The sequence below is a fragment of the Tachypleus tridentatus genome, chromosome 10, assembly GCF_004210375.1.
Source record: "Tachypleus tridentatus isolate NWPU-2018 chromosome 10, ASM421037v1, whole genome shotgun sequence".
Taxonomy (NCBI): Eukaryota; Metazoa; Arthropoda; class Merostomata; order Xiphosura; family Limulidae; genus Tachypleus; species Tachypleus tridentatus.
The window spans coordinates 61921916-61947657 of NC_134834.1; the positions used below are offsets into that span (position 1 = coordinate 61921916).

The 25742-nt window shown below is 31.7% G+C and overlaps 1 protein-coding gene across 1 annotated transcript; it reads left to right on the forward strand.

Moving 5' to 3' along the window:
* Positions 1 to 13076: 13076 nt before the first annotated feature.
* Positions 13077 to 19109, forward strand: LOC143229410 (uncharacterized). Its single transcript, XM_076461722.1, has 2 exons — positions 13077 to 13307; positions 14866 to 19109. Exons 1-2 carry the CDS (start codon positions 13102 to 13104, stop codon positions 15173 to 15175), a joined length of 516 nt encoding a protein of 171 aa, XP_076317837.1. The 5' UTR covers positions 13077 to 13101; the 3' UTR covers positions 15176 to 19109.
* The last annotated feature ends 6633 nt before the right edge of the window (positions 19110 to 25742 follow it).

Here is a 25742-nt window from a genome sequence, read left to right on the forward strand (position 1 = left end):
GAGAAGTTGTACTTAAATGAATCTGGAGAGCGCATAAGAATCCTGTGCACAGGTAATGGCGAAGAATATACGTCAAATGAGTTCCAGCAATATTTGAAGTCAAGAGGCATTCATCATGAGATATCAGAAACATATTGTCCAAAACAAAATGGTGTTGCTGAGAGAAGGAACAGAACTCTTGTGGAATCAGCAAGAAGCATGCTGTCACTTGCTAAGTTACCAAGAACACACTGGGCGGAAGCTGTAGCTACTGCAGCGTATGTGGGTAACAGAGTATCCACATCGGCAATAAAACATGGTAGTACGCCATATGAGAGATGGTATGGGAAGAAAACAGATGTAGAACACATGAAAGTGTTCGAATGTCTTGCATATGCACATGTGCCAGATGTGTCAAGACAGAAATTAGACATGAAGTCTATGAAGGTACGTTTCATTGGATATGATAACTGCACCAAGGGATATCAACTGTATGATGAAAAATCCAGGAAGATTTTCATACGGTGAGATGTTATCTTTAATGAAACAGAATTTGGTCAAGAGCCTGTGACAAATGAGTATATCTCATTAAGTGAACAGATAGTGGATCAAGAAACAGAAGTTAAAGCTAAAGATAAAGCTGAACGACCAGCAGGAAACAGGAAACCCCTCATCCGCTATGGATATGATGAATATGCTGATGTGGCAGCAGCAAATGAATCAGTTTGTTACACTGCAAACTTATGCAGTATGTTAGAGCCAAGCACATTTAGTGAAGCAATGTCAAGTGACAATGCAAAGGAGTGGAAGTCAGCCACAGATCTGGAATATGAGTCTTTACAAGAAAATGACACCTGGGATCTGGTGGAATTACCAGTTGGAAGAAAACCTATAGGTTGTAAGTGGGTATTCAAAGTTAAGTATGGAAATACTGGAACAGTAGAGAGGTTCAAGAGTAGGCTGGTGGCCAAAGATTTCTCGGAGAATTATGGTCTGGATTACGAGGAAACCTTCTCCCCAGTGGTGCGCTAGGCATCAATTCGCTCCTTGATTGCATTTGCTGTGCAGAACAACTTGAAAATTCACCAGATGGATGTCATAACTGCATTTCTGAATGGTAATCTGGATGAAGAGATATACATGGAACAACCGGAATGCTACGCTGTTCCAGGAAAGGAAAACCTTGTGTGTAAACTGAAAAAATCACTGTATGGATTAAAACAGTCACCACGCTGTTGGAACAAATCATTTCATGAACAGATGATGGAACTGGAATTTGTTCAGAGTTCAGCAGATCCATGTGTTTACGTACGGAAGGGTGAAAATCTAGTAATAGTTGCAGTATATGTGGATGATATTATTTTGATTGCTGATAATGATGATGAAATAATGACTATAAAGGAAGCACTGAAGGAAAAATTCCGCATAAAAGACCTTGAAAAGCTCCATTACGTCCTTGGACTTAGTGTTGTTCAGGATAAAAAGAATGGCTGTGTATGGTTAAATCAAAGACAGTATATCCAAACTATGCTGATAAAATTTGGAATGACTGAGTGTAAGGCAGTTGCAACTCCATCAGATGTAAACGTAAAACTGCAAAAGGATGATGGTGTTAGCACTCAGGTTGACCGCAGTTTGTACCAGTTGTTGTTAGGCAGCCTCCTGTATGCTGCAATGGGAACAAGACCAGATATTGCATATGCAGTGGAAGCAATATCAAAATAATGTGCTCAGCCCAACACAGCACATTTGACAGCAGCAAAGGAAATCCTACGTTACTTGAAAGGAACATCTGATCTTAGTCTTAAGTTTGAAAAGGTACCAGGAGACGTCATTACTGGTTACTCAGATGCAGATTTTGCTGAAGACCTGGATGATAGGAAGTCCACTTCAGGAAATGTCTTCATTCAAGCAGGAGCAGCTGTAAATTGGATTAGCAAAATGCAATTCACGGTGGCTCTGTCCACCTCAGAGGCAGATTATATAGACTTGAGTCTTGCAGCACAAGAAATAGTATGGTTGAGAAGACTACTGCAAGAAATAGATTCCGAAGTTGATGACCCTGTTCGTATCATGGAAGATAACCAAGAAACAATCGCAATGACACAGAATCCAGTGGGTCATGCAAGAACAAAACACATTGATATTCGTTACCACTTCATTCGCCAATGTGTGCAGAACGGATCATTAAAACTGGAATATTGTCCCACAAACAGTATGACTGCTGACATTCTTACAAAGCCACTTGCTAGAAATGCATTTGAAAGGTTCAGAGATAATGTTGGACTGGCACCAATGGATAAATGAACCAGATAAAGTGATGATTGTAATAACATATTGAAAGTAATTGTAAAACATTTAGAATAACTGTAAGATTATTGACAGTAATTGTAAGTTTGTGTAAAACTTAAAATTAAGTGGGAGTGTTAAGAATATCGAGATAAGTGCTGCCACCTGTAGTTAGGAATAACTCAAGGAGAATATTATTCATGACAGGAACAGGAAGTATTGTGATGTCACACTTTGTTTTTTTTTGCACATGTGTACTCAATGAAGAAACACATATCAACAAAAATTTTTCGTTACAACTGTTTGACCTAAGTAACCATCCATTACTTAATTTCTAGACATATGAAACAAACAGAATTAAGTGGTATAGGAATTGTGATATTCTCATACAAATTGTTTCTGCGCATGTATCAGGTGATTGATTGTTCTGGAATTAAGCACAAAGCTATAAAATAGGCTATCTGTGCTCTGCCCGCTACGTATACTAGCAGTACCAGTACAACTATACACTTTATAAAAGAAAAGTACATACAAAAGTAATACCACAACACAACTTGGTTGAATGATCTTAGAAATTCAGGGTGGCCCATAAGTCCCTATCTATCCATATGTTAAAGGACATTGTGTCTAAACAACGTTGTAATACTAATGATGAGTTGAAGGCAGCTGTTACCGCGGCATTTGGAACAATAACCACTGCTATGTTGAGGAAAATGTCTCGCATAACATGGCGTCGCATAATATTATGCAGCGAGAATGAGGGACAGCACACAGATACACTGGTTACATAAGATATATGGATGGATAGGGACTTACGGGCCACCCTGTACTGTAAAATAATGAAGTATGCCCCCCTTGCTCAAATTTCAATTTGCACTGCACACGGTGCAACTTTCAGTTTCTCATCTATCATGAATATGGAAAAGATAGAGCTTGGTTGATGAACAAAATTTTAAAACAAAAAGGCCAGTGTCATGTGACGTATAAATGTAATAACAGAGCATTCAAGACAGAGTGCTTGGCATCAAGAGAGCTAGTTTGCAGTTCCCGAGGTGGAAAGCTTCATAAACAACGAGACTCCATGAAAATGGCCAGTAGTGTACTCTTAATTACTTACTTCAAGGCAAGATATGTCATCTTAATAAAATTACGATTGCACTCATCATAAAGATCGTAATATGTACCCTTGAAAAATATTTTAACCTTGATGGTTTGTTTATCATGTTTATATAAAAATCCAATTCAGGAAATTAATTAACTTAATAGTACGTACCGTATTACTACGAATTTCAAACGCCCTCTAACTTAATAGGCACCTCACTTTTAAAAAAGGACTTTTCAGAAAAAAATTGGATGATACTTAGAAAGGAGTAAATATGTTTCAAAAGAGTTTATTAACGAATTAAAGATAATAATAATGTATTTAAATTGAAATATAATAAAATATATACAGGAAATTTAAAATTTTCATTATAATAATGTTTCTTCTTGCTTTCTTCATTTAATCACAATGTCACTCTGGTGTTTCTTCTGACTCACTGTTATATTCTGAAGTTGATATATCTTCATCGCTTGATTCACTATTGTACCAAACAATGTCTTCTTGCGTTCCATCTTCAAAATATTTCGGCAATTTATGACTAATTGTTGTCCTTCGCCGATATGATAAACATTCTCTTTTCATAAATTTCTCACACCAGCCACGACTAGCCTTCAAACAAGTGCCACCATTTCCTGCTCAATCTTTTGCTTTTAACATTAAGACTTCCCTCGTTATATTTTCCTCACTCACTGCGTACTTTTTACCGGCTGCACGATTCCCAAACTGTTCGACGCACTGAATAGCTTTTCTTTTAAATTCGACATCATATGTAAAACGCTTTCCTTTGGGAAAAAACACAGTAAAATACCATGTGAACAACAACAAAATCAGACAAAGGCTGAGGACAGTGATATCCGACTACACTGCTAGAGGCGCTGACATAGAAAAATTTGACGTTTTATACGCGTTTTTTTAGTTTGGTTTGTTTTGAATTTCGCCGAAAATTACATGAGAGCTATCTGCGTTAGCCGTCTCTAACTTAGCAGTGTAAGTGGGGTTTTTTTAGTCTTTCTAAGCTGAGTTCTTTTCAAAATTTTTTCCAATCTGTTTATTAATGCAGGATATTTTCGAAGATCTTTGTTGTTCGAGGAAAATTATGTTTTCGAGACTTTAGAAGAGTGAAAAGTAATACCTCGAGTTTAAGGCGCACCTAATTTTCAGTTCGGAAAAATGTGAAAAAGGCGCATCTTAAATTCGAAGTAATATGGTAAATGCGTTTGTGATATTAACATACTGTCGATTGTATTTAACGGTTACGATAGGTAGAAGTTGCCTTACTTATACTATGACAACATTGTAAACGCTAACATGTAGATTTCTTCTTAGCATTTAGCATTATCAATAACATCGCTAGGACTACTTAGTGCTGAAAATGGTAAAGACCTTGTTGTGACCAAGATCATGGCAATAGTCTGTATAAACTCAGCCCTGCAGCAATAATAACAACAACAAAAAAAGAGGCTGATAATATGATTGCACAGTGCCAGTATAAAAAACATTTTTACACACACTCTCCCAGTACCAAAATGATTGAAAATATAATTAAAATCTGAGACATGTCTCCTAGCGGCTCAATGGTAACTTTGTAAGCTTAAAACGCTATAATTAATGTTTCGATATCCGTGGTAGGTAGAGCATAGATACCACATTGTGTAGATTTATGCTTAAAACAAACAAACAAACAATAAATTGATAAAGCTCAGACTTCGGCTGTGGGACTAAGAAATAGAACAGTCTCCGTATTTTGTGCAAATAATGTTATGTTGTTTGCTTTAAAACCAAAACATAACCACTACATGAAATATCTTTATAAAAGTAGCCTACATTTAATTGTAAAATATGTTGTAATGACAATCATCCACCGTATAACTATATACATACATAATACTACTGGTTTGCAAACTTAAAAGGATATCAGCTTAGAATGTTAGTCATCATATCCTTTGGACAGAATCACATATAAGTAAGTGATTCATCTGAGGTTCAAACGTACAAAAAGGAGTGAGGAGGACGGGAAAACGTCGAAATTGCTATGGAACCGACAAAAATACGAGTACATTTGTTTTTCTTTTGATAATAATTAATAGTTATGTTTTATTTATGGCAAAAGATCATGTTCCTGTTTACAATCAACAAAGAAGCATAACATGACTCAAACTCATCCGAATTACGTAAAGTGAATCTACGGGAGTTAGTGGAACTATAAAAACTATATTAAGACAAATATCTTGATGATTCCTTGCCATACTTTATACAGAAACTAAGTTCATAGTTCTGTGTTTTCGTATAGCAAAGCCACATCGGGCTATCTGCTGAGTCCATCGAGGGGAATCGAACCCCTGATTTTAGCGTTGTAAATCCGTAGACTTACCGCTGTACCAGGGGGGACGTTCATACTTGTATTTTGGCTCCCATTCCCCGACATTTGTTTACATTAGAAGTTTCTCTGCGCGCTGCGCTCCCTGATATATATTTATACAATCAGAATATAAGAGGTTGTTATTTTTGTTTTCATAATGCAAAGCTACACTATTATTGTCTGTACTTTGTCAATTGCAGGTAATCGAACTTCAAATTTTAGGTAATTCAAAACGAGACGAGGAGCTCATTAAAGTTAATATAATGAAACTTACCAAAATGAAAATATAAAATGAAGACTTTCTAAAATAGTTTTCTTAAGATATGGGTTATAGAAATTAAACAGAATGAACAAATGACATACTTTTGTGCACCTTCTGACTGGATAACTAGTATTGTGTATATATAAGCTTTATGATTCTTCTGCTAAGAGATAAAGATTATAAGTTAGATTTTTCTATTATATCACACAAGTTAAATTTTTAAAAAAATGAAACGCTCACCAGGTTTTTGTTTTGCCAAATGGTATCATGTGATCGAATATCCTGTATTCTAAATTTTATAAATGCTGTCTTATTTTCAATAAAGCAAGTGAAATCACAAAAGTAACGTTATTCAAAACAGATTTTGATGTGACATAAAATGAAGTAAAATACGTATTATGCCTTTGTGTTTACAAAATACTACGTGTTTCTGTAAAAGGTTTCGGTTCACGTAGAAACGTAAACACAATACACTTAGCCTGTAATAAATTGGTGTTGGGGCCCGGCATGGCCTAGCGCGTAAGGCGTGCGACTCGTAATCGGAAGGTCGCGGGTTCGCGCCCGCGTCGCGCTAAACATGCTCGCTCTCCCAGCCGTGGGAGTGTATAATTTTACGGTCAATCCCACTATTCGTTGGTAGAGAGTAGCCTAAGAGTTGGCGGTGGGTGGTGATGACTAGCTGCCTTCCCTTTAGTCTTACACTGCTAAAGTAGGGACGGCTAGCACAGATAGCCCTCGAGTAGCTTTGTGCGAAATTCCCAAAACAAAACAATAAATTGTTGAGACATCTGACCAATATAACATTTTATACAAAGACATAAAGAACTCGTAGCGCACATTTTGTAGTAGAACATTTTCATATACACCAATTTAAACTACTTCAAAACTCACATACAAATAGAAATATCACTAAATTGTTTCATTTCACGCACAGATAACTAATATTTATATTAAATAATAAGTATATGGTTAGCAGAATTGTCTTGTTTTAAACTGAAATTTCGTTTCGCTGAGTCTTCTGTGCTTTATGAAAAGCTAGAAATAAGCTAAGATGAAACTTGCAGTATGGTAATCAAAGGCTTTATTGTTGTTTCTTATTAATTAGGATGTACTTATTAAAAATTCGATGGATGCTATTCTGACACTTTTGGCTACTTTTTTTTCCATTCATAGTTATTCAACATGGCCGTCAGCGCCATATTTCTTTCTGATATTTTCAATATCAAACGTATAAAACATTCAAAATGAGGAATTTGGAATATTTCGGTGTTTTATTGTCAATTTTTTTTTTCTGATTACAAACTCTTTGGCATGTAATCAATACAGAAACACAAAACGATAAAAATGGTCCAAAAGAAAAAGTGGAGACATTGCGAATGTTAAATATGTAACATGCATGTACAGAGCAGTACAATAGGGTATTAATAAAATATAAGTAGTATCTGATACATTCATCAAATGGCAAAAAAGAACACAAAAAACACTTTAAGCCTAATAAACATATATAAGAGTAAAATTTGTTTAAAAAAAAGTAGATTAACATTGCATGTTTCGTAGTAGTGCATATAATAATCAGGAATTGCTGTATGTCAAAACTACTTTTTAATAGAAATATATATAGAAAGTTAAATATTTATGAGTCTGTTGAGCTAAGGTTTCTTCAACACTAGATACCTATGGCTTGTTGGCAATAAATTCAGAAATCGACGAACAATACTCTGTCTACTTGATTTCAAAATAATATATGTAATTATTCGGAGTTAATTAAATGTATATACAGCAGCTTCTTTACAGTATAGAGATGACAGGCATATCATAAACTCTAAATGTAGTTTTCTTCTTGTCGAAAGTCCACTTAGGCCTATTCAATTGCTTCAGAATTTCGGCTAGCAAGCCAAACTATTTTTCTATATTAATGTCGCCACACAAACCGAGGATGCTTCACTTACTCTATCGCCGAGTTACAATGATTGTATCTTATACTTCTAAAATCATCTACTCCTTTTCCCTCTCTCTTTGTATTTCCGAAATCGTCTGCCTATTTCTCAAATCCCACAGAGGCTACTTCAATTACTTTAGAACTCTCTTTGGCGAAATCTTACTCCAACATTTCAACGGTTAGGCCTATACTGGCCATTAAGCCTTCTACTCCTATGACAATTAACTTTGCGTTTAATTCCTTTTTGTAACTTTATTCCACCTCTACTCTGTCTTAGCATTCTCATCTCACACTATATATATATATATATATATTACTTAATCATCTGCTCGCTATATCCTCAAAATAAATAAAGCAAATCATTGACACCTTCGCGTACGGCAAGAACAATGGCGTAAATATGCCGGTAATTGTGGGAAGGGTAGGCGGCGAAGGACCTGACAGTTTAATTATAGACGAAAGAAAGGCACAAACAATTTAGTTTGTTTCAACTCAACAATAGCACACTTACCGTGGAGTAAAAACTTTCAGAGAAATGAAAACGTAGAGTGAGTACCTTCGCTTGTGCATCTACAAGTAGTTTGTGCTATCATGAAGGAAATATAGTAAGTAAAGTTTCATCATGCGTGCTACTACCTACTTCTCTTAGTTAAACCAATTAGTAAACTAACCGGGCCGAAACTTAGTTGATTTATAATTCGAAAATAAACACTAGATGGAATTTTAAGTTCGGTTTAATTTTGAATTTTACGTTAAGATGAAAAAATCATAACTACAATTATAAGAAAATAAATGTAAGGATTCAGCTACATTTTATCATGGGGGGTCATCTTTTGTAGCTACGACACTGAATAAAAGATTTTTTTTGTAACACTATGTTTGAATATGTACTTATTCTCCACATAAGTCCTGGTCCTTTCACATTATGCCTTTATTACCTAGATATATAGAGTCAAATATATTTTGTTGTATTCGCAGATGAAACCAGTTTATCGAGAAGTATTAGAAATGTTTGTTTGCATGTAATTAAGCACAAAGCTACACAACTGGATACTATGTTATGCCCACCAAAGATACCGAAACTCGATTTCTAGAATTATGTCTTAAGACATACCGCTGTGACGCTGGGAGACAGTATTAGAAAGATTAACTTATAATAAAAGCAGGATTCGCCTAGAAACTTTAATTTTTGGGGAAATGTTTCCCTTTAGTGTGAAAATAACGAGTCTGGGCAGGTTTTAAACAAATCAATTACTTATTATTTTAAACAAATAAATAGAAAACCACATTGACAAGCGGACCATCCTTTTCTCAGTAGTTCATTTAGTGGAAGCTACAACGACTTCAACAGGATTTGGGAGGGTCAACTTTGATATTCCACCTCTTCCTCCTAAATGGAGAAATGAATCAAGAGAGCACGTTAAGGTCTAGAAAATTCCTTTCTTTGCTCATTTAACAGCATTACCTCATGACCTTTGTTTGCTGTTGACAATATTGGTTGGCTCTTTCTGTCAATCAACGCTATAATCAGTGCTAACCTGTTCAATCCAGATGTTTTATCTAATGCTAAAACATCATTGCAGGTACAGGAGACTTCACCTATTAAGGAAAACAGAGACACAAAAATCTAGAACGATGTAATGTTGATAACTTTCTGGATCACTTGTTGCCTTCATTACAATGAGAAACTAAGTGATTAATTGTGTTGAATATTTATACAGAAATACAGAAAGTAGAAAACATGTGATATGACTGCATAAAACAGTTACATGAAGATCTCATATTTCTTTCATACAAATTAACACTGAAATAAACATTTTCTTACATATTAAGATGACATCTGGTACAACGTCGTGACGCATTACCAACTTATCGAGAATTGCTATAAAATGGCTTAATTCATCAGAAATATTATCAGTTTAATATCATATTTTGTTTTTAGTGGACATTTGACTTTCTAAATAATATTTACATAAAATTAAGCATATTTTATGGAAATAGTAAAGTATTTTAGGTTTTGAGTAAACTTTGTAGAACGGACAGCAACTGCCTATTGGGGTTTGGGTATGATATGTACGTACCCTGGAGGGTCAGGTGCTTTTTTACCTCTTCCTCCTTTACTTATGTGGTCATGCAGTGTTGGATGGTTTTAGTTACTGCTTTATGGGTCAGAGCGAGCTGAATTACTCCGATCCTTTTCACGGCAATGTCCATGTATTGATATAGATATTTTTTTGCCCTGTCAGTAAGATGTCTAGTTTGTTGGTAGCGCTTTGTTTGTTATTTTTTATTTATATTTTTTATTATTATTATATATATATATATATGTATTTTTATTTATTATTATGTTTTTACGTTTAAAATATATATTGATCGGGAAGGGGTGTTCAGGACTAACTTCATCATGTATAAGGTACTTGTCTAGTTTGCATAGTAATACGTTTTTCATCCAATTTTTATCACAGTACGTTATTGTATTATGTAGGAGTCTATCTGGTATGGTTGGTATGTTTGAATATTTATATATAAATTGAGATGATTTTGTTCTGGGAACTCTATATGCTGTTGTGGGGAGTGTGATTTGGATTGTCTGTAGTTTGGTTTTATCCATGTTGAAGCTGCATAGTCGATTACTGGTCTAATGTATGTTTTGTGAATTTTTAGTATGTTGTCTATTGATGCTCCACTATTCTTATCAGTTAGACTCCTAGTGTAGTTGGGTCTTCGCTAAACTTTATTTTTAATTTCGTTTATATGGTTAATCTATGTTAATTTTGAATCATAGGTTAGACCAAGAAATTCTGCCGATGTGGCAGTCTGAAGTAGTGTTCCATTCATATATATTTCAGACTGTAGTTTTTTGCACTTTGTCAGCTTGGTAAATGCGACTAGTTGTGTTTTTGCTGTATTTTTGACAGTATTCGCTTATTCTATTTAGTTGCGGTTGTATATATGTGGCTGGTATTATTGGTGTTGTGGCACTTTTCCAGACTGCTACATCATCAGTGAACTGTGAGGATAATCCATGATTAGGATCCTTTAATGGCATATTGTTTACGTATATGATGAAGAGTATAGGGCTAACCACCCCTCCCTGAGGGACACCAGCTTCTGGAGTAAAGTACTAAAAAAGGTATCTTCTACCGTTACTCTACATTTTCTATTTTCTAAAAAGGTTAGATAACCAGTGAATAATTCCATTTCATTCATTGTGCCATACAGTGTCAAATGGTTTCTAAATGTCAAGAAAGCAGGCGACAGTGCATTGTTTTTTGTTAAAGCTATCTATTATTTTTTCGGTTAGTCTGACTAAGCGGTCAGTTGTTTGTCTAACTTTCCTGAATCCATTTTATTCTTCTGGTAATTTTGATGTTATCTCCAAGAATGTGGAGAGTCTGTTACTGATTATTCTTTCAAGAAATTCGCCTACACAGCTGGTCAGACTGATTGGTCGGTAGCTATTAGGTTTATTTGCTGGCTTTCCTTCCTTATGGAACATTAGTATATTAGCAAGCTTCCAAAAAACTGGTATAATCCTGAGAATAGTGATAAGTTAACAGTGCTTTTAGGTGGTCAAACAATTTTGGAGTTCCCTTTTTTTAGAAAGATGGCTTGTATCTCATCTTAAGAAACAAGGGTAGAGGACGACGTTTCGAAAGTTCCCGCCTTTTTCTTCAGGATTCAGTATGGCATCAAGGCCTCAAGGATAAAATTCTTAAGTTCAACATCCCGCCAACCTTAACAAGATAGATCTTAAGCTTCTTAGATAATAGAACAGCAGGCATTCTCCAAGAATCTGTACTTAGTCCTCTTTTATATGTCATGTTTGTTAATGACACTCCAATCCCGAAGTTAACGAATACCAATCCCTTTCAATACGCTGATGATATAGCAGTAATGAGCACGTCACATGAGCCTCTGCTAGCAATCTTGAAAGCTCAAACCACCCTTAACAGTATAACCACCTGGTGTAGCACCTGGCGCGTAGCACTTAATGCAACCAAAACTCAAGGCATAATCTTCAAACGTAAAATCGCCAGGAAAAACAAATATATTCCAAAAGTCAAACTTAAACTGATGAATACAGAGCTTCAATTCTCCTCCATCATAATAACATTCAACAGAAAACTAACCTGGACCGATCACTTTAAAAACATTCTCACAAAAGTTTACAAACAAATCTTCTATTTAAGAAGAATCAATGGATTCTTTTGCCTACGGAATTGAGATGTTTTAAGAAACCACTTCACTATGGAAATAGGGGAACAAAACAGTCTATCGTTTTTTGACATACTCATCAGCAAACAAACAAGACAAATAAGTAAAGAGAACTCGATAATTAATTTTAATAATAGTTTGTTATATTTTAGATCACTTTGAGCATATACATTTGTTGCATTACATATGTAATCATTAAATCGTGCTACTGATATCCTATTTTAAAATTTACGTCAAACACTAAATGTAATTACAATGATTGTTTGTTTTTTGGAATTTCGCACAAAGCTACTCGAGGGCTATCTGTGCTAGCCGTCCCTAATTTAGCAGTGTAAGACTAGAGGAAAGGCAGCTAGTCATCACCACCCACCGCCAACTCTTGGGCTACTCTTTTACCAACGACTAGTGGGATTGACCGTAACATTATAACGCCCTCACGGCTGGGAGTTTCTCTGTTTAATGCTTTACATTATGGCGATATAAATTGGTTTGGTTTGTTTCATATTTTGCGTAAAGGTACTCTGCCGTATCTGTGCTAGCTGTCAATAATTTAGCAGCGATATTTTCGAGGGAGTTAGTCAGCACCACCCACAGCCACTCTTGGGTTGCTCTTTTAGCTACTAATAGTGCGATTGATTGTAACATTAGAACACCCATACGGCGATAAAGGCGAACACATTCGATGATGGATATTTGAATCTGTGGCACCCCCCAGATTGCGACTCAAGCGCCATAATAACCAGAGTAGTAGTCCAAATCAATGCGATAGAAGTTATTGAATTAGTGTGAAAACTCATTTCCAGAAAGTATCAAAATTTCGTAGTGAAAATAATGCAAATACTTCATGATGTGGCTTTGTACTATGAAAACACAATGGCGTGATAATATATTTATTTCTTTTATCATTATTTGTAACAAAATTAAATTTCGTCTAGACGGAGCTAAAGACAAAAATGGCAGATAAAGAGAAGGAAAACGAAAATAACTCGAACGTTGGAAATGGATTTTTTTGGGTGTTACGAGATTGGGTTATGAAACAAGTACCCCAGATAAAACCATTTACTCCTTATAATGTATATTCACATTACGTACCTCTAGCAGGATCCTTGAGTTATTCTATATTTTCAGTTACCGTATTCATCCCTGAAATTTCAACAAGGTATGCAAAATTGAACAAGCATTATAATTTATAAAATGAAGTTTTTGATTTCTTTGTGTGTTATTCGTGATGGTTTTGTTTCTGATGTGTTCTTGTATGAATGCTTATGTTTACAGTAGGACAAGCTCCAAAGGAATAAGAACAAACTTAAGTTTGCATACAGTTACGAATCCCAGGCAAGACTAAGTTAAACTACAAATGGGCACCAATATTATAATCCCTATGAAATTATATAGGATTTAGTAGTACTGTAACCACATGTTACGTAATGAACATACACAGTTAAAGTTAAATAACACTTTTCTAATTTGGAATGTTTGTTAAGATGAATAACGAGGTTGTATCCTCTCTGTCTCATTCATTTGTAATTGTATATGGTCAGATTAGGAACTGTGTGGTGTAATCTGTGAAATGTGTGAATTAACTGTTTTTACTGAACAAAACAGCAGTAAAACTACATTTCTTCAATACCTGTGATGAGCACAACAACACAGATAGCCCATTGTGTAACTTTGCATTTAAAAACAACCAATTAATGCTGATTCATTAAATCAAGTAGCATTGTAGTATGTAGTTAAAGTGTTGAGAATGTACAGGTATAAGTTGTTTACCTGACATTATGTAAGTTACCACAAGGTGCCACAAACTAGGCTTAACCAGTAACTCTACAACTAGTGCAGTCAGATACTACTTGTACGGTTAATGTTATAGGATTAAGATTAGGCATAATGATAAAGTAATAATAAAAATTTGAGCTAAGGTGTAGTTAACTGGGGTAGAAATTCATGTTTCTGTTTTATTGTGAAAGTTATGTTTTTGAAAATATCTAGGATGTTTTGGGACATTTGGTTTTTCTTCTATATTCGACAGTTTATAAGTGTTGTAATTGTGATAACAATCAAAAATAAACTTGAAAAGTTAACAAGGAAAATATCGAAAACAGTTTGAAAAATTAAATGATAATTGAGAAATTGATTTGATAATTGTGGTTCAAAGCAACACAGAGGAATGATAAATACTGAGTAGAATATGAATAAGAAACAAAGATAATAGTATTTCACTTTGTCAAAAGGTCTTGTAGAATTTTTATGACTGGGCCACTAAGTGGAAAATTAGTTTCACAACTGATGGATGCCATGTACTTGGTGTGTGGAAATATGTTAAGAAGGGTAAAAGATCTTTTTGGAGGGAGAACTGAAAGGAATTTTGTTACAAGATTGAGTTTCTATGTTTCATGTAATATTAGAATAATTTTATACTTTGCATTTGTTTTATAATATAAATAATTTACTCAGTATTAAGTAGAAAAAGATTTTAAGTATGTTTTGTTCAATGTTGACTTCCATTTACATTATTTGTAAGATCTATGAAAAAAATATTTTTATGTTAAGTCCTTACTTTTGATTTTAAGCAAGGGGATTGCACCTTCTCAATGTGGACTTTAAATAAAGATTTTTTAGAGTAATCTGATCTCCTATTTACATTATTTATAGTCATTAAGTTTAAACAGTTTTATAAATCAAAATGATTAAAAATATAATTTGATTATGTTTTAAAGGCTTTTCCCAAGACGAAGTATAGCTGTGGCAAATAGTCTGCTTTTCAACTCTCATTTGGGATCAGGTTTGTACTTGTACACTCGTCATCACTTGGCAGAGGCTTCTACTTACTATAGGACCATGTACAGTGTCTATGGTGCTTTACTTTTCAACTTTGGATCTGTTTTGTTGTGGGCAGTAACAAAGACTTTACTACCAGAGAATGTAATGGTACGCACTGCATTTGCTGTATCTACATCTTTGTGTATGCTGACTATTGGAAAGGAATACTTAGATTATGTAGACAGCAAGGTTGAAAGCAACAAATAAGATTAAAATTATTTAGTTACCATGTAGTGTTTAGAAAATATAGTTAGTTACAATAATAAAAAAAATCTAACTAAAACTTGTAGAGACTAACAGATTGGGATGCTTTTTTATGTACAAAAAGTTATTTATATGTGAAAAAAAAATGCAACTAGGACTAACTTCATTGCATTTTTTGAAGAAAACCTGCACAATATGGCTAGATGAATGTATATATTGTAAGAATACCCAAAATTGTCACAGTTATCATTGTTTAATGAAAGCTTGAAACTAACTATTTGAGAATGTATGATATTTTCTCACAATTTCAGTATTACTTTATGCATAGTAATGTAAAATATTCTAGTATTAATTAAACTTTTGAATAAATAATATTTATTTGAATGACCTTTACTATATAAATATCACACTAAATTATAATTGAATGATTTACTTTGCTGAGCTTACTACAGGTTTTGTAATGTATTAATTTCAAACCTCTTGTGTAATAAATGTTATTGTATGACATTTACACTTTTTCCCATGTTCTCGCTTAGTCAGCAGAATTGTCAAATGGTAAATGTTATACATGTAGTTAGATCATAAGACACATCATGGCTTTGTTGTTAGACATATCTTGCATGATTGTGTAACCTGGTTGGATTACTTTCTCAGTTGATATGTTTTTTATTCAAGTAGAATAACAATTTTATATTTAATGTACATTTATGTAAATAAAGATATGCTTTCTTAACCCTCATCAGCACACCTGGGGTCCATGTGGACCCCAACAACCTTCTTGGTTTTATATCTTTTTACATAGTCATTACAAATTTATATCAATTAATGTAATTGTCAAACAGAAACCTTGGATCAGTATGACACTGTTGTTTCTGAAATAAACAAATGAAGTATACAGCTATAATCTAATATTTATCTAATGTCCATGCTGATCCAATATTATCATTGACTGTCACTATAAAACCAGTTCACCCTATAACATATGAAATAAATTTCTAAATATTTATCTCATTGAAGAGGTTGTTGTAGAGGATAATTTATCTAAGTAGTATGGTATCCATCTGGTTCCTTTTTTTTTTATTATAGAGAACACTGCAGTAAGCATGTGTTCTCTGTGATGGCTGTTTATAATGCCTTATTTATTTTATAAAATTCTTGTTTGATAAGTGTTGTAAATAAGTTGCTTATTGGATTTTTACTCTAAGGATACATTTATGTTAGGGTCTGATTGGACTCAAGATAAACCACAATGCATACTTTCAGTTTTCTTTAAGTTAAATATTGCAGTATTGTAGTAATTTCATCATTATATTGGTAGATAATGACTTGAATATAGGAGTGTAAAAACTTTGGCAGTTTTTTATACATTGATTGTATCGGAAATGATTTAATACTACTTATTTGTATGTTGAGGAACAATGTAAATTTGTAATTTCTCAACTTGATGATATAAAATACATATATTTTATGTTGTTCGCATGCTTACCCGAGTAAAATTTGTAATATGATTGGTTTTTGAGACTTCAATCCAGAGCTTACTATAATGGTAATTTTGTGCTCAGTTGTTACACAACATAACTTTTCAAGGGTGTGCTGATAAAAAGTTAAGCCAGCTATTTCTTTATCTGTCAAGGGGTAAAAAACCTTAATTTCAAAAATCATTCAGTAAGATATACATCATAGAACATTTTCAGTCTGTTTCTGTTAACTAGTGTTTAGTCTTTTTGAAAGTGTCATGTATAGATTTCTTGTATCCTGTATCTCAAAAACATTTAATATTTCATCTTGTAAGAGAATGGGATGAATGCCCATAGTGTTTGAGTAGTCTGCATAATCCTAAATTAACATTTGAAACTTCTAAGTGCAGTTGATATTTTGGAGCAGTAGAGAAATGTACAATATGTAAGAAGTCCAAGAAAAATACTGCAAGTTAAACGTTTAATTCCATTATCTGAACAGTGAAACAACTAAAGTCACAATTAATAATGCTTTTAAAGAAATTTAACTCTGATGGAATCTTAAGTCAGTGAGGTTTGATAACCATATCTGCTTTTAGTTATTTGTACATATATATATATATATTTTATGTTTGTCATAGTCATTTGTAGAATCAGTTAGTGGAATCAATGAATTGGGGAGAAAAAAAAGTACTAAGGCTTATGAGAAATTAACTGTACACTAAAATATATTTTTCATTACAAAGTCAAATTATTCACAAAATGAATGATTAAAAATATTAATTAAACATTTATTAAAAAACAAAAATTGGTTAGAAATGAATAGGTTTCAATTTCCTTTGAGAATTGGTCATAGGAATGCCCAAATCCAAATTTAAAATTTAGTTTGTTTTTTTTTATTGCAAAGAGACTTAATACTGTTCCTTCATATTCACTATAAATTGACTGGTGAGTGAGGGTATTTAAATGAACTAGGTTGATTATAAATGCTGCAAGTGTAAACAGCATAGATGTATGGTGTTATTTGTTCTTTTAATAATTTGTCTTTTTATCCTTAGTATAAAAAACAAAATTTTTATTTTTCAGTGAATTTACTGAATAGATATAATAATAACCATACTTTACAGCATTTTTGGCATTGAGAGAAGGTCTGTTTTAAATTACTAGAAATCAGGTTGGTTACATCTTGAGTTCTAAAAATAATGTAAATAGTTATGCCTAATATTAAAACTTTTACAATTCAAAGTATGCCATGGAAATCTAAGTAACAATTAATTACCAAGAGATTCAAAATAACTTTTTGAATGATGAAATTAGACTTAAACTAAAATAATAAACTAGGAAAAAACAACAACTTCAGTTTATTGATTAATGATTTTAGAAGTGTTATCGTGTTTGAATTTGTACGTTGACTTGGGATGAAGTAGTCTGTTAAAGAAGATTAAATTTATACAGGTAAAGAAATGGATATCTCAAAACATTGATAGATGGTTTGGATAATTTTTTCAGACAATTTTAAATTAGTAGAAAGCAAGTGTTAGCAAGAGGTTGAAGATTCTCAGTTATGTAACTGTGAAAATAAATTATTAGAAGTGTCAACATATGCAACTAAATTTTGTGAATTAAATATAGACTCATCTTTAATATAAACAGGATCAACTTCCACATAGTTAGTGTCAGTAATGATACTGTTTATAAACATTAAACATTTTGGCTCTTATTGTGGAATTTTGTATTGCTTAACAAAATTACATTAAAATGGCTTTCCTATCAGACCTGCAATTTGAAATATTGGGATTTTTAAACATAGGTTGTCTATTGTTTCAGGGAACTTTTGTTGAGAATGATCTTACTCTGGTGACTGGATACATTATGCTAGTTTCTATATAAATCTTTATATATTAACATGCCATTACATGAAGTAATTCAATTAAATGCTGATTATAATATTACAAATTTGTTTGAGATTTTATTAAAAAAAATTATGTATCAATTGAAATAATTAAGATAGAAACAATGAAATGATATTTAAAGTTAAGGACATGCCTGGCATGGCCAGGTGGCTAAGGCACTCAACTCATAATCTGAGGGTTGTAGGTTCAAATTCCCGTCACACCAAACATGCTCATCCTTTCAACCATGGGGATATTATAATGTGACAGTCAATCCCACTATTCATTGGTAAAGGAGTAGCTCAAGAGTTGGTGGTGGGTGGTGATGACTAGCCACTTTCCCTCTAGCCTTATGCTGCTAATTTAGGGATGACTGACTAGCAGTCATGTAGTTTTGCACGAAATTAGAAACCAATGTTAAGAACAGAATTGATGAAAAAATAAATGGAATAGCAATGGGACAAGAATTAGCATTTATAGTTTAGCTAACTTGTGTTTTGTGTTATCTTGAGAAATTATGGTTAAAAATTATCCAGAATATTATACCTATAAAATGCCATAAGTATTTGGATCACTCTTTTTTTTTTTTTTAAGAAAAGGCATTTATAAAACTTTTTTGGGTTATTTAAACAATTGGTTCCATGACATTAAAATTGTAGTTAAGGAGAGAGAGATTTTTTATATCTGGATGTTTTTAATTTTGATGATAAACCAACACATTCAGAGTTCTTTAGCCATACTGATAGATTTATAACTTTGAATGTAATTAAACAATATTTTAATATACAGAATTTGTCATATTGCTAGTGATCATCATTTATTATATAAAGAAGTTGAGAGAGTGTGTGTGTGTGTATATATATATATATATATTTTTTTTTTCCAGTTACTTGTTAGCAACACAAATATTAAGTAATTCTACAATGATACACCCCTCAAATTTAGAAACTATTTTGTTCCAAAATTAAGACTTTTTGTTTGATAAAAAGACTTACAACTTAAAAAAATAAAATGAGGAAGATTTAACATGAAGTATTCACAACTGTTTATTTGCTTGTTAAACCTGTATTATCAATTTATAGCTTTTATTAAAAAGTGAAAAATTCAATTCATAAATTACATTAATAAGAGCATGTTCAGCCAGGTTTGTCTAATTCTTAAAGCTTTTATAACATCTAGTTACTGATTTTGATGGAATAAAAAGTGGAAAGAATTTAAGTGTAGTGTGTTACAAAAAATTAAGAACTAGGAATATTTTTTGTATTAAGAAATCAAAACCTGAACTTAAATGTTAATAATTTATGGTTGAAAATGCTTTTGAAGATAGAAAGAATAGCCTCAGTGTAATTGCTATCACTGACACCTGGATAGAGATTATAAAGGAACAGTTAGCATAAAAGTGTTTGGTATAGTGTTTCACAACAACTACAAAAATATTTTCTGCTGGAATTTAACATTTATTATTCATTGCTTGAGGTTCTAGTTAAATTGGTTTTCAAAGCAAGAGATGTAATACAGGTGCTATGGGTAACATTCAGTGATTTACAAACGAATACTTTAAAATATTTCTATTAAATGTATACTAGTTCTGTGTGAAAAGATATATATATATAAATATGTGACTTGTATTTATATACAGTTGCACCTGGCACTAAAGTTTTTCATCCAAGATATTTGATTTCATCAAAATAATTTAATGTTGTGAGAATGACACTTACAGTATACATACTTATATTGTAGTGTACTTCATGGGTTGATATCTTTTTGATTCATTGAGAATACAAAAATATTAAGTTCTGAAGAAATGCTTTTTCTGTTATAAAGGAAAAAAAATCATTTTGCACTTTGAATAATTTTTCTTTACTGTTTCAGTTTTTCTAACCATACAATTTCTAGGATTTCCTAACTTTTATATCAAACCTATTAGGGAAATCTGGACTTGTACAGAATTTTATTGAAGTCTTATAGTAATCAATTTTTCATAAATATTTTTTTTTGATAGACTAAACTTTTTCAGGAGATCTGTAGTTTTTGTAAATTTTTTTTTCCAGTTCAGTAGTAAATAAGCCTTTAATGTGTAAAGTTTGTCTTGTGTGGCAAAATTATAAAGAATTTTTTTACTATCAGTACTTTTATGGATAATTAATTTCAGAACTGTAACATAAAATGTTCAAATAGTTTTACTTTCTACATTACTGAAGAGTGTGCATGTTTGATAGTGTTATTAACTAAGTTTTAAATAGTCCTAGTATCAAATAATTAGCTATATCTAGATTGTCTCACAGTGGTTACTGTAAAAAGATTTTAAAAAGTGTAGTACAAGTATTTTCCAATAACAGTTCATAAAGAAAAATGTTTTGGGGTTGGTTGTGATTTTAGAAAGAATAATCCAGAATAAGTCTTTCTGAAAGTGGTAGTTTCTGGATGTCTTTAATAAAAAAACACAAATCTTAGTTGCTGTAATAGTTAAAACCTTCTCTGTCAAAGACTTGTTGCACATATTTAGCTGTTATATAATTATAACATTTCTGGACTTTCTTAATTTAAAATTAGTACTTAAATATATGTCACTTTTTATATTTTATCAATATATTATATTGCATTTAAACTGAATAAAGTTAGGAAATGGCAAAGTGAAAATGTTACCTTCAGAAAAAGCACACATGCACAAAGATGCTTAATGCTGTTACAGTCAAGTAAGATCAGTGTGTAACTGCATATCAGCATGAAACAGCAGAAGGTAAGAAAAGCGGCTCATGTAAAGTGTTTTCTCAAAACTGCATATCAACATGGGTTTCTCGTCATCACTGAGCAGAAGGTTTAAGTACCAGTTCTCTTTCCATTTGATATATGCTTTTTTATAGTTGTGGATATATTCTTAATGTGTCAAGAAATTGAAATTGAGTGTGTTTTTATGATTTTTTTTACGTGTTTACGGTATTTCTGTTGGTTGTTGAAGTTGCTAGTGTAACAAATCACTTCTATTATATTCAGCAGCATTTAGTTTTCTGTGTGTATTTTTAATAGAAATTTCCTATTTTAAGATTTACATTTTGGTATATGTACATTGCCTTTACACAATATAAACCATTGTGAAATGATGTAAAGAAATGGATATCTCAAAATATTTATTGATAGTATGGATAAAGTAATACATAATTTTTCAGATCATAATCTTGCACAAGTAGAAAAGGTGCTAGCAATAGGTTGTAGATTCTTAGTTATATCAAGAAAAATATTTTTTATGACTATTTTGTGATGATTATAGACTTTTTCTGGAATTTCTGAATTTAAAATATAAAAAGTGACACATGATTTTACTGAATATAATTTTTGTATTTTGTATAAGTTGTTCAAAACGTTTATACCTTTAAAGTGCCATAGATATGTGATTAACTTTTGTTATTTTTAAAGAGAAAGAACATTTAAAACTTTATTGGGTTACTTTGTATTTTACCATTAGATTCTAATGCATTTAGAATGTATATAGTTAGTATATTCAGTTAATATTAAATAATTACCATAAACCTAAAATATATTTCTACAAAATACTTAAATTTGTTGTTTACATTTCTTTTTTCTATTCTTTTAAGTGTGGAGCAGTTAATATATGTTTTTTCATAGTTGTTTTCATTATTTGGTTTGTTCATCAGTTCCCATATTTGCACAAATATAATGTGTACAAAATTTTCAAAGATTAAATTGAAGATGTTTTAAACTTGTTTCTAAATACAGTAAACAACTATAAATGTATTAAACATTTTTTTATGTGTCAGTTGAAAAGTTTATACATTGTAATATGCTAAGCTACACTGTTAAGAATCTTCACAGAAATCTTTGTTATCACTAGAATTGTTACTACCATCAGATCTGCTTACTTGAACCTTTACTCCATTCTCTTTTGATTCCCACATCATGTCATCACCCACTGAACAGGATATGCAACACTTTTTTTGAAACTTTAATGATTTTTGATGGTAGCTTCTGGTAAAATACCCAACAAAGTTGAATGTGTACAAACATAATGCAAAGCCAATTTTTTGGGAAGTAATCAGATGAAAAAAAGTGCATATTATGTTTGGGCAAATATGGTATGTGTTTGTCCTTTTTAAGTTCTTCTGTGTATGAAAGAAATTAAACATAAAATTGTGTCTAATAATATTTCTATATTGCATTTATCAGTATTACATTGGAATACAAAATAACAATAGTATGCTACTACAGAAATCATAAAAATGTTAAACATCAGAAAATTAAGATCTTCCAAGACAAGAAGCACAATATATATATATATAAACCATAAATTTAAGGACAAAAACTTTACAGTGATAGAATATTAAGTTTTAATTCTGCCACAAGTCATTTTCCATAATGTTCATTTAAAACATTTGGATAAGAACAAATGTTCTATCTTACAACTTTTAGTTATTTCTTTTGATCCAAATGAGAGTTAATAGTTTGGTTTAGACTGTTACAATCTCCACTGAATAGTAGCAACAGGATGTGGGGCAGTAATTGTTTTTAGTAAATATTTTACTGTGAAAATGCATGTTGTTTCTGCACATTTTACAAAATTTGTTTAATGCAGTGATTTTTAACCTGAGAATCAGGATAACAGGTTTAACAAGAAGGTACAATGAAAGCACTACTTCAGATTTAGAAAATCTATATAAGCTTGTTTTTCATTTGCTTAAAAACAAAAATAATATGCCCTCTTTTAAAATGAAACTTATTAATACCATTATCATTTAGATTTTACCCCTTTGGTGAAATTGTTCAAAACTATAAAATGAAGCTAACCACTCTAATAAAATAGTGTAGTGATACTGTTTTAAAACATATTATTATGAACAAAATAACATTAATTAAAGTTCACCCTAACTCTATAAAATTTAATATAACATTGCGTTTTCAGAGTTCTTTATTTATCAGAATTTCCCCTCAGCTTTTAATTTGCAAGTACATTGATATGTCGTAAAAAGGGAATTGCAGTATCCTATGAGCAATTGTTAATAAGAATTTCTTAAGAATAATTTTTGAGTAGTTGAGTATACAAAACATTTCTTTCTTTTACAGAATTTTGTAGTTTGAAAAACAATCTGTACATTTAGAATAAAGGCTAACATTAAAATAAAGTGTCAACAATTTATTGACGACATGAAGGTTATCTAAATCTGGTGTTCCCAGACTTTTTCAGCTTAAGACCTTCCAGAAAATTCCACATCCTGACTAAGACCCACTACCACCAAATGAATCTATAGATACTGTGTACCTTAACAGTATTGTGTATTTCATGAGGCCCCAAGTTGAGGAGCTTGTGATCTAAGCAGTGATTCAAATAAAATTGTATTTATACTAGAATGTACACTTTTGGTCAAAATAATTTAAAAACAACATAATCACATTTTTAAAAACAACTTTCGTTTACTGGAAGGCATAATTTACCACTGCTGCTTTGGTTACATAAAGGTAATTTTTCAAAACTCAAAATATCATGTTCTTTATGGTTGAAGTTAAGATCCAGTGAAAACAAAATTTACAGACATAGTCTCAACAGAAGCAATTCATTCTCCTTATTTACTTTCTGTAGTGCATATTAGTGAATAGAAGACAATAAAAGTAGAAATAAATGACATTATAACACCAAAATATTCTTTTTTATTAGACACTCAGCGTTTCGCTTTGCAGTTTATTCAGGAATATTTAATAAAATATGAACCAAAACTAACAGTACAAAGCTTCAAATGGTGCAAAATAATAAATTTTATTCAAATCTATAACTCTGTAGTCTTGATATAATAACCTTTAGTGTAATTTATTATTTAAACCATTTTAAGTTTTGTACTGTCAGTTTTGGTTTGCATTTTAGTGAACAATTCTGAAGAAGCTGTAATGAAAAACATTGAATTTCTAATTAACTAATAACATTGTGGTGTTATAATTAGTTATTTATTACTAGCATTAACAAGTCATTCTTCTTACCTCATTATGCCTTTTAATGTTAGAAGTTACAATTAAAATTTAATTTCATGAAACTTAAAAATCAACCGTGGTGACAGTACATATGAAGTTTGGTTACACAGGGCATGGTTTGAATGCTATATCACAATGTACTAAATATATATATATTCAGTGTTTCAATAGAAATGAAATGCAAGAAAGTAAATAATTAAAAGCAAATTGAAAGGAAATGAAATCACTTAAGATTTAATAATTTTCTACCATGCATACATTTATACAGTATTATTTTTTGTTTTGATGATTTTTAATTAAACTTTTTCTGGACCTAAATGCTTTTAAACAATTGCATTGAGAAAGACAGCTTTAAAAAATAAATTTAACCATTACAATTTACTCCACAATCTATTTGTTAATAAAAACAATAAAAGTGTGTTGTTGTTTTTTTCTCTTACCACAAATGGGTCTTAAGAATTGGTTACAATGAGTAGTTTTTCTACTGATGACATGTCATTTATTATGGATTGCACTGTACCACAACTTTACAAACAGTGTCCTCAAGGGTCAAACCTTGTTTTTGTGCTATCTAATGAAATAGGAGTGACATCCTCTGCAAGTTATTAGTTTCATGTATTAAGAGATCATACATCAAAGAGAAAATAACTAACTCCAACTTTCACAGAAAAGATCAAACTCATATTAATTAATTACTTAATTACAACCTGATCTGAATATCTTCTTACTCGTTACTTTTTGTTACAAATGTTTGTTATTAAAACTGTTTGTATTAAAAAATACAGCTTTATTGTTAAATTACAAGATTGAACCCAAGAACATTTTTGGGATACTCTGCAAACTATTTAGTTGAATCAGTCTTTGAATCATTGATGGTTACTGTGAGGTTGGAAGTTTTCAATATGAAACATAGTGTGATTTCTTATTCTTTGTTATGAATTTTTATGAATGATTTTGCAAACTCTGAATAAGAAATTTCATTTCACATTTCTTGTGTATTCCTGCTTCTGCAATTTATTATATTATAATTCTAACTGGACCTTATGTTTTGATGTAAATTTTTATTGGATTATTACCAAAAAAAATTTTTTTAGAAAGTAATTTTATAATGAATTCAAAGAACTTCTGGTAGTGAATGAAAAACAAAAGTTAAATACAACATACTCCTTTTACATGCATTTCACTTGAAATTCTTGATGGATAAATTAAGGATAATATCAAGAAAAAAAAATGTAGTCTCATATAAGC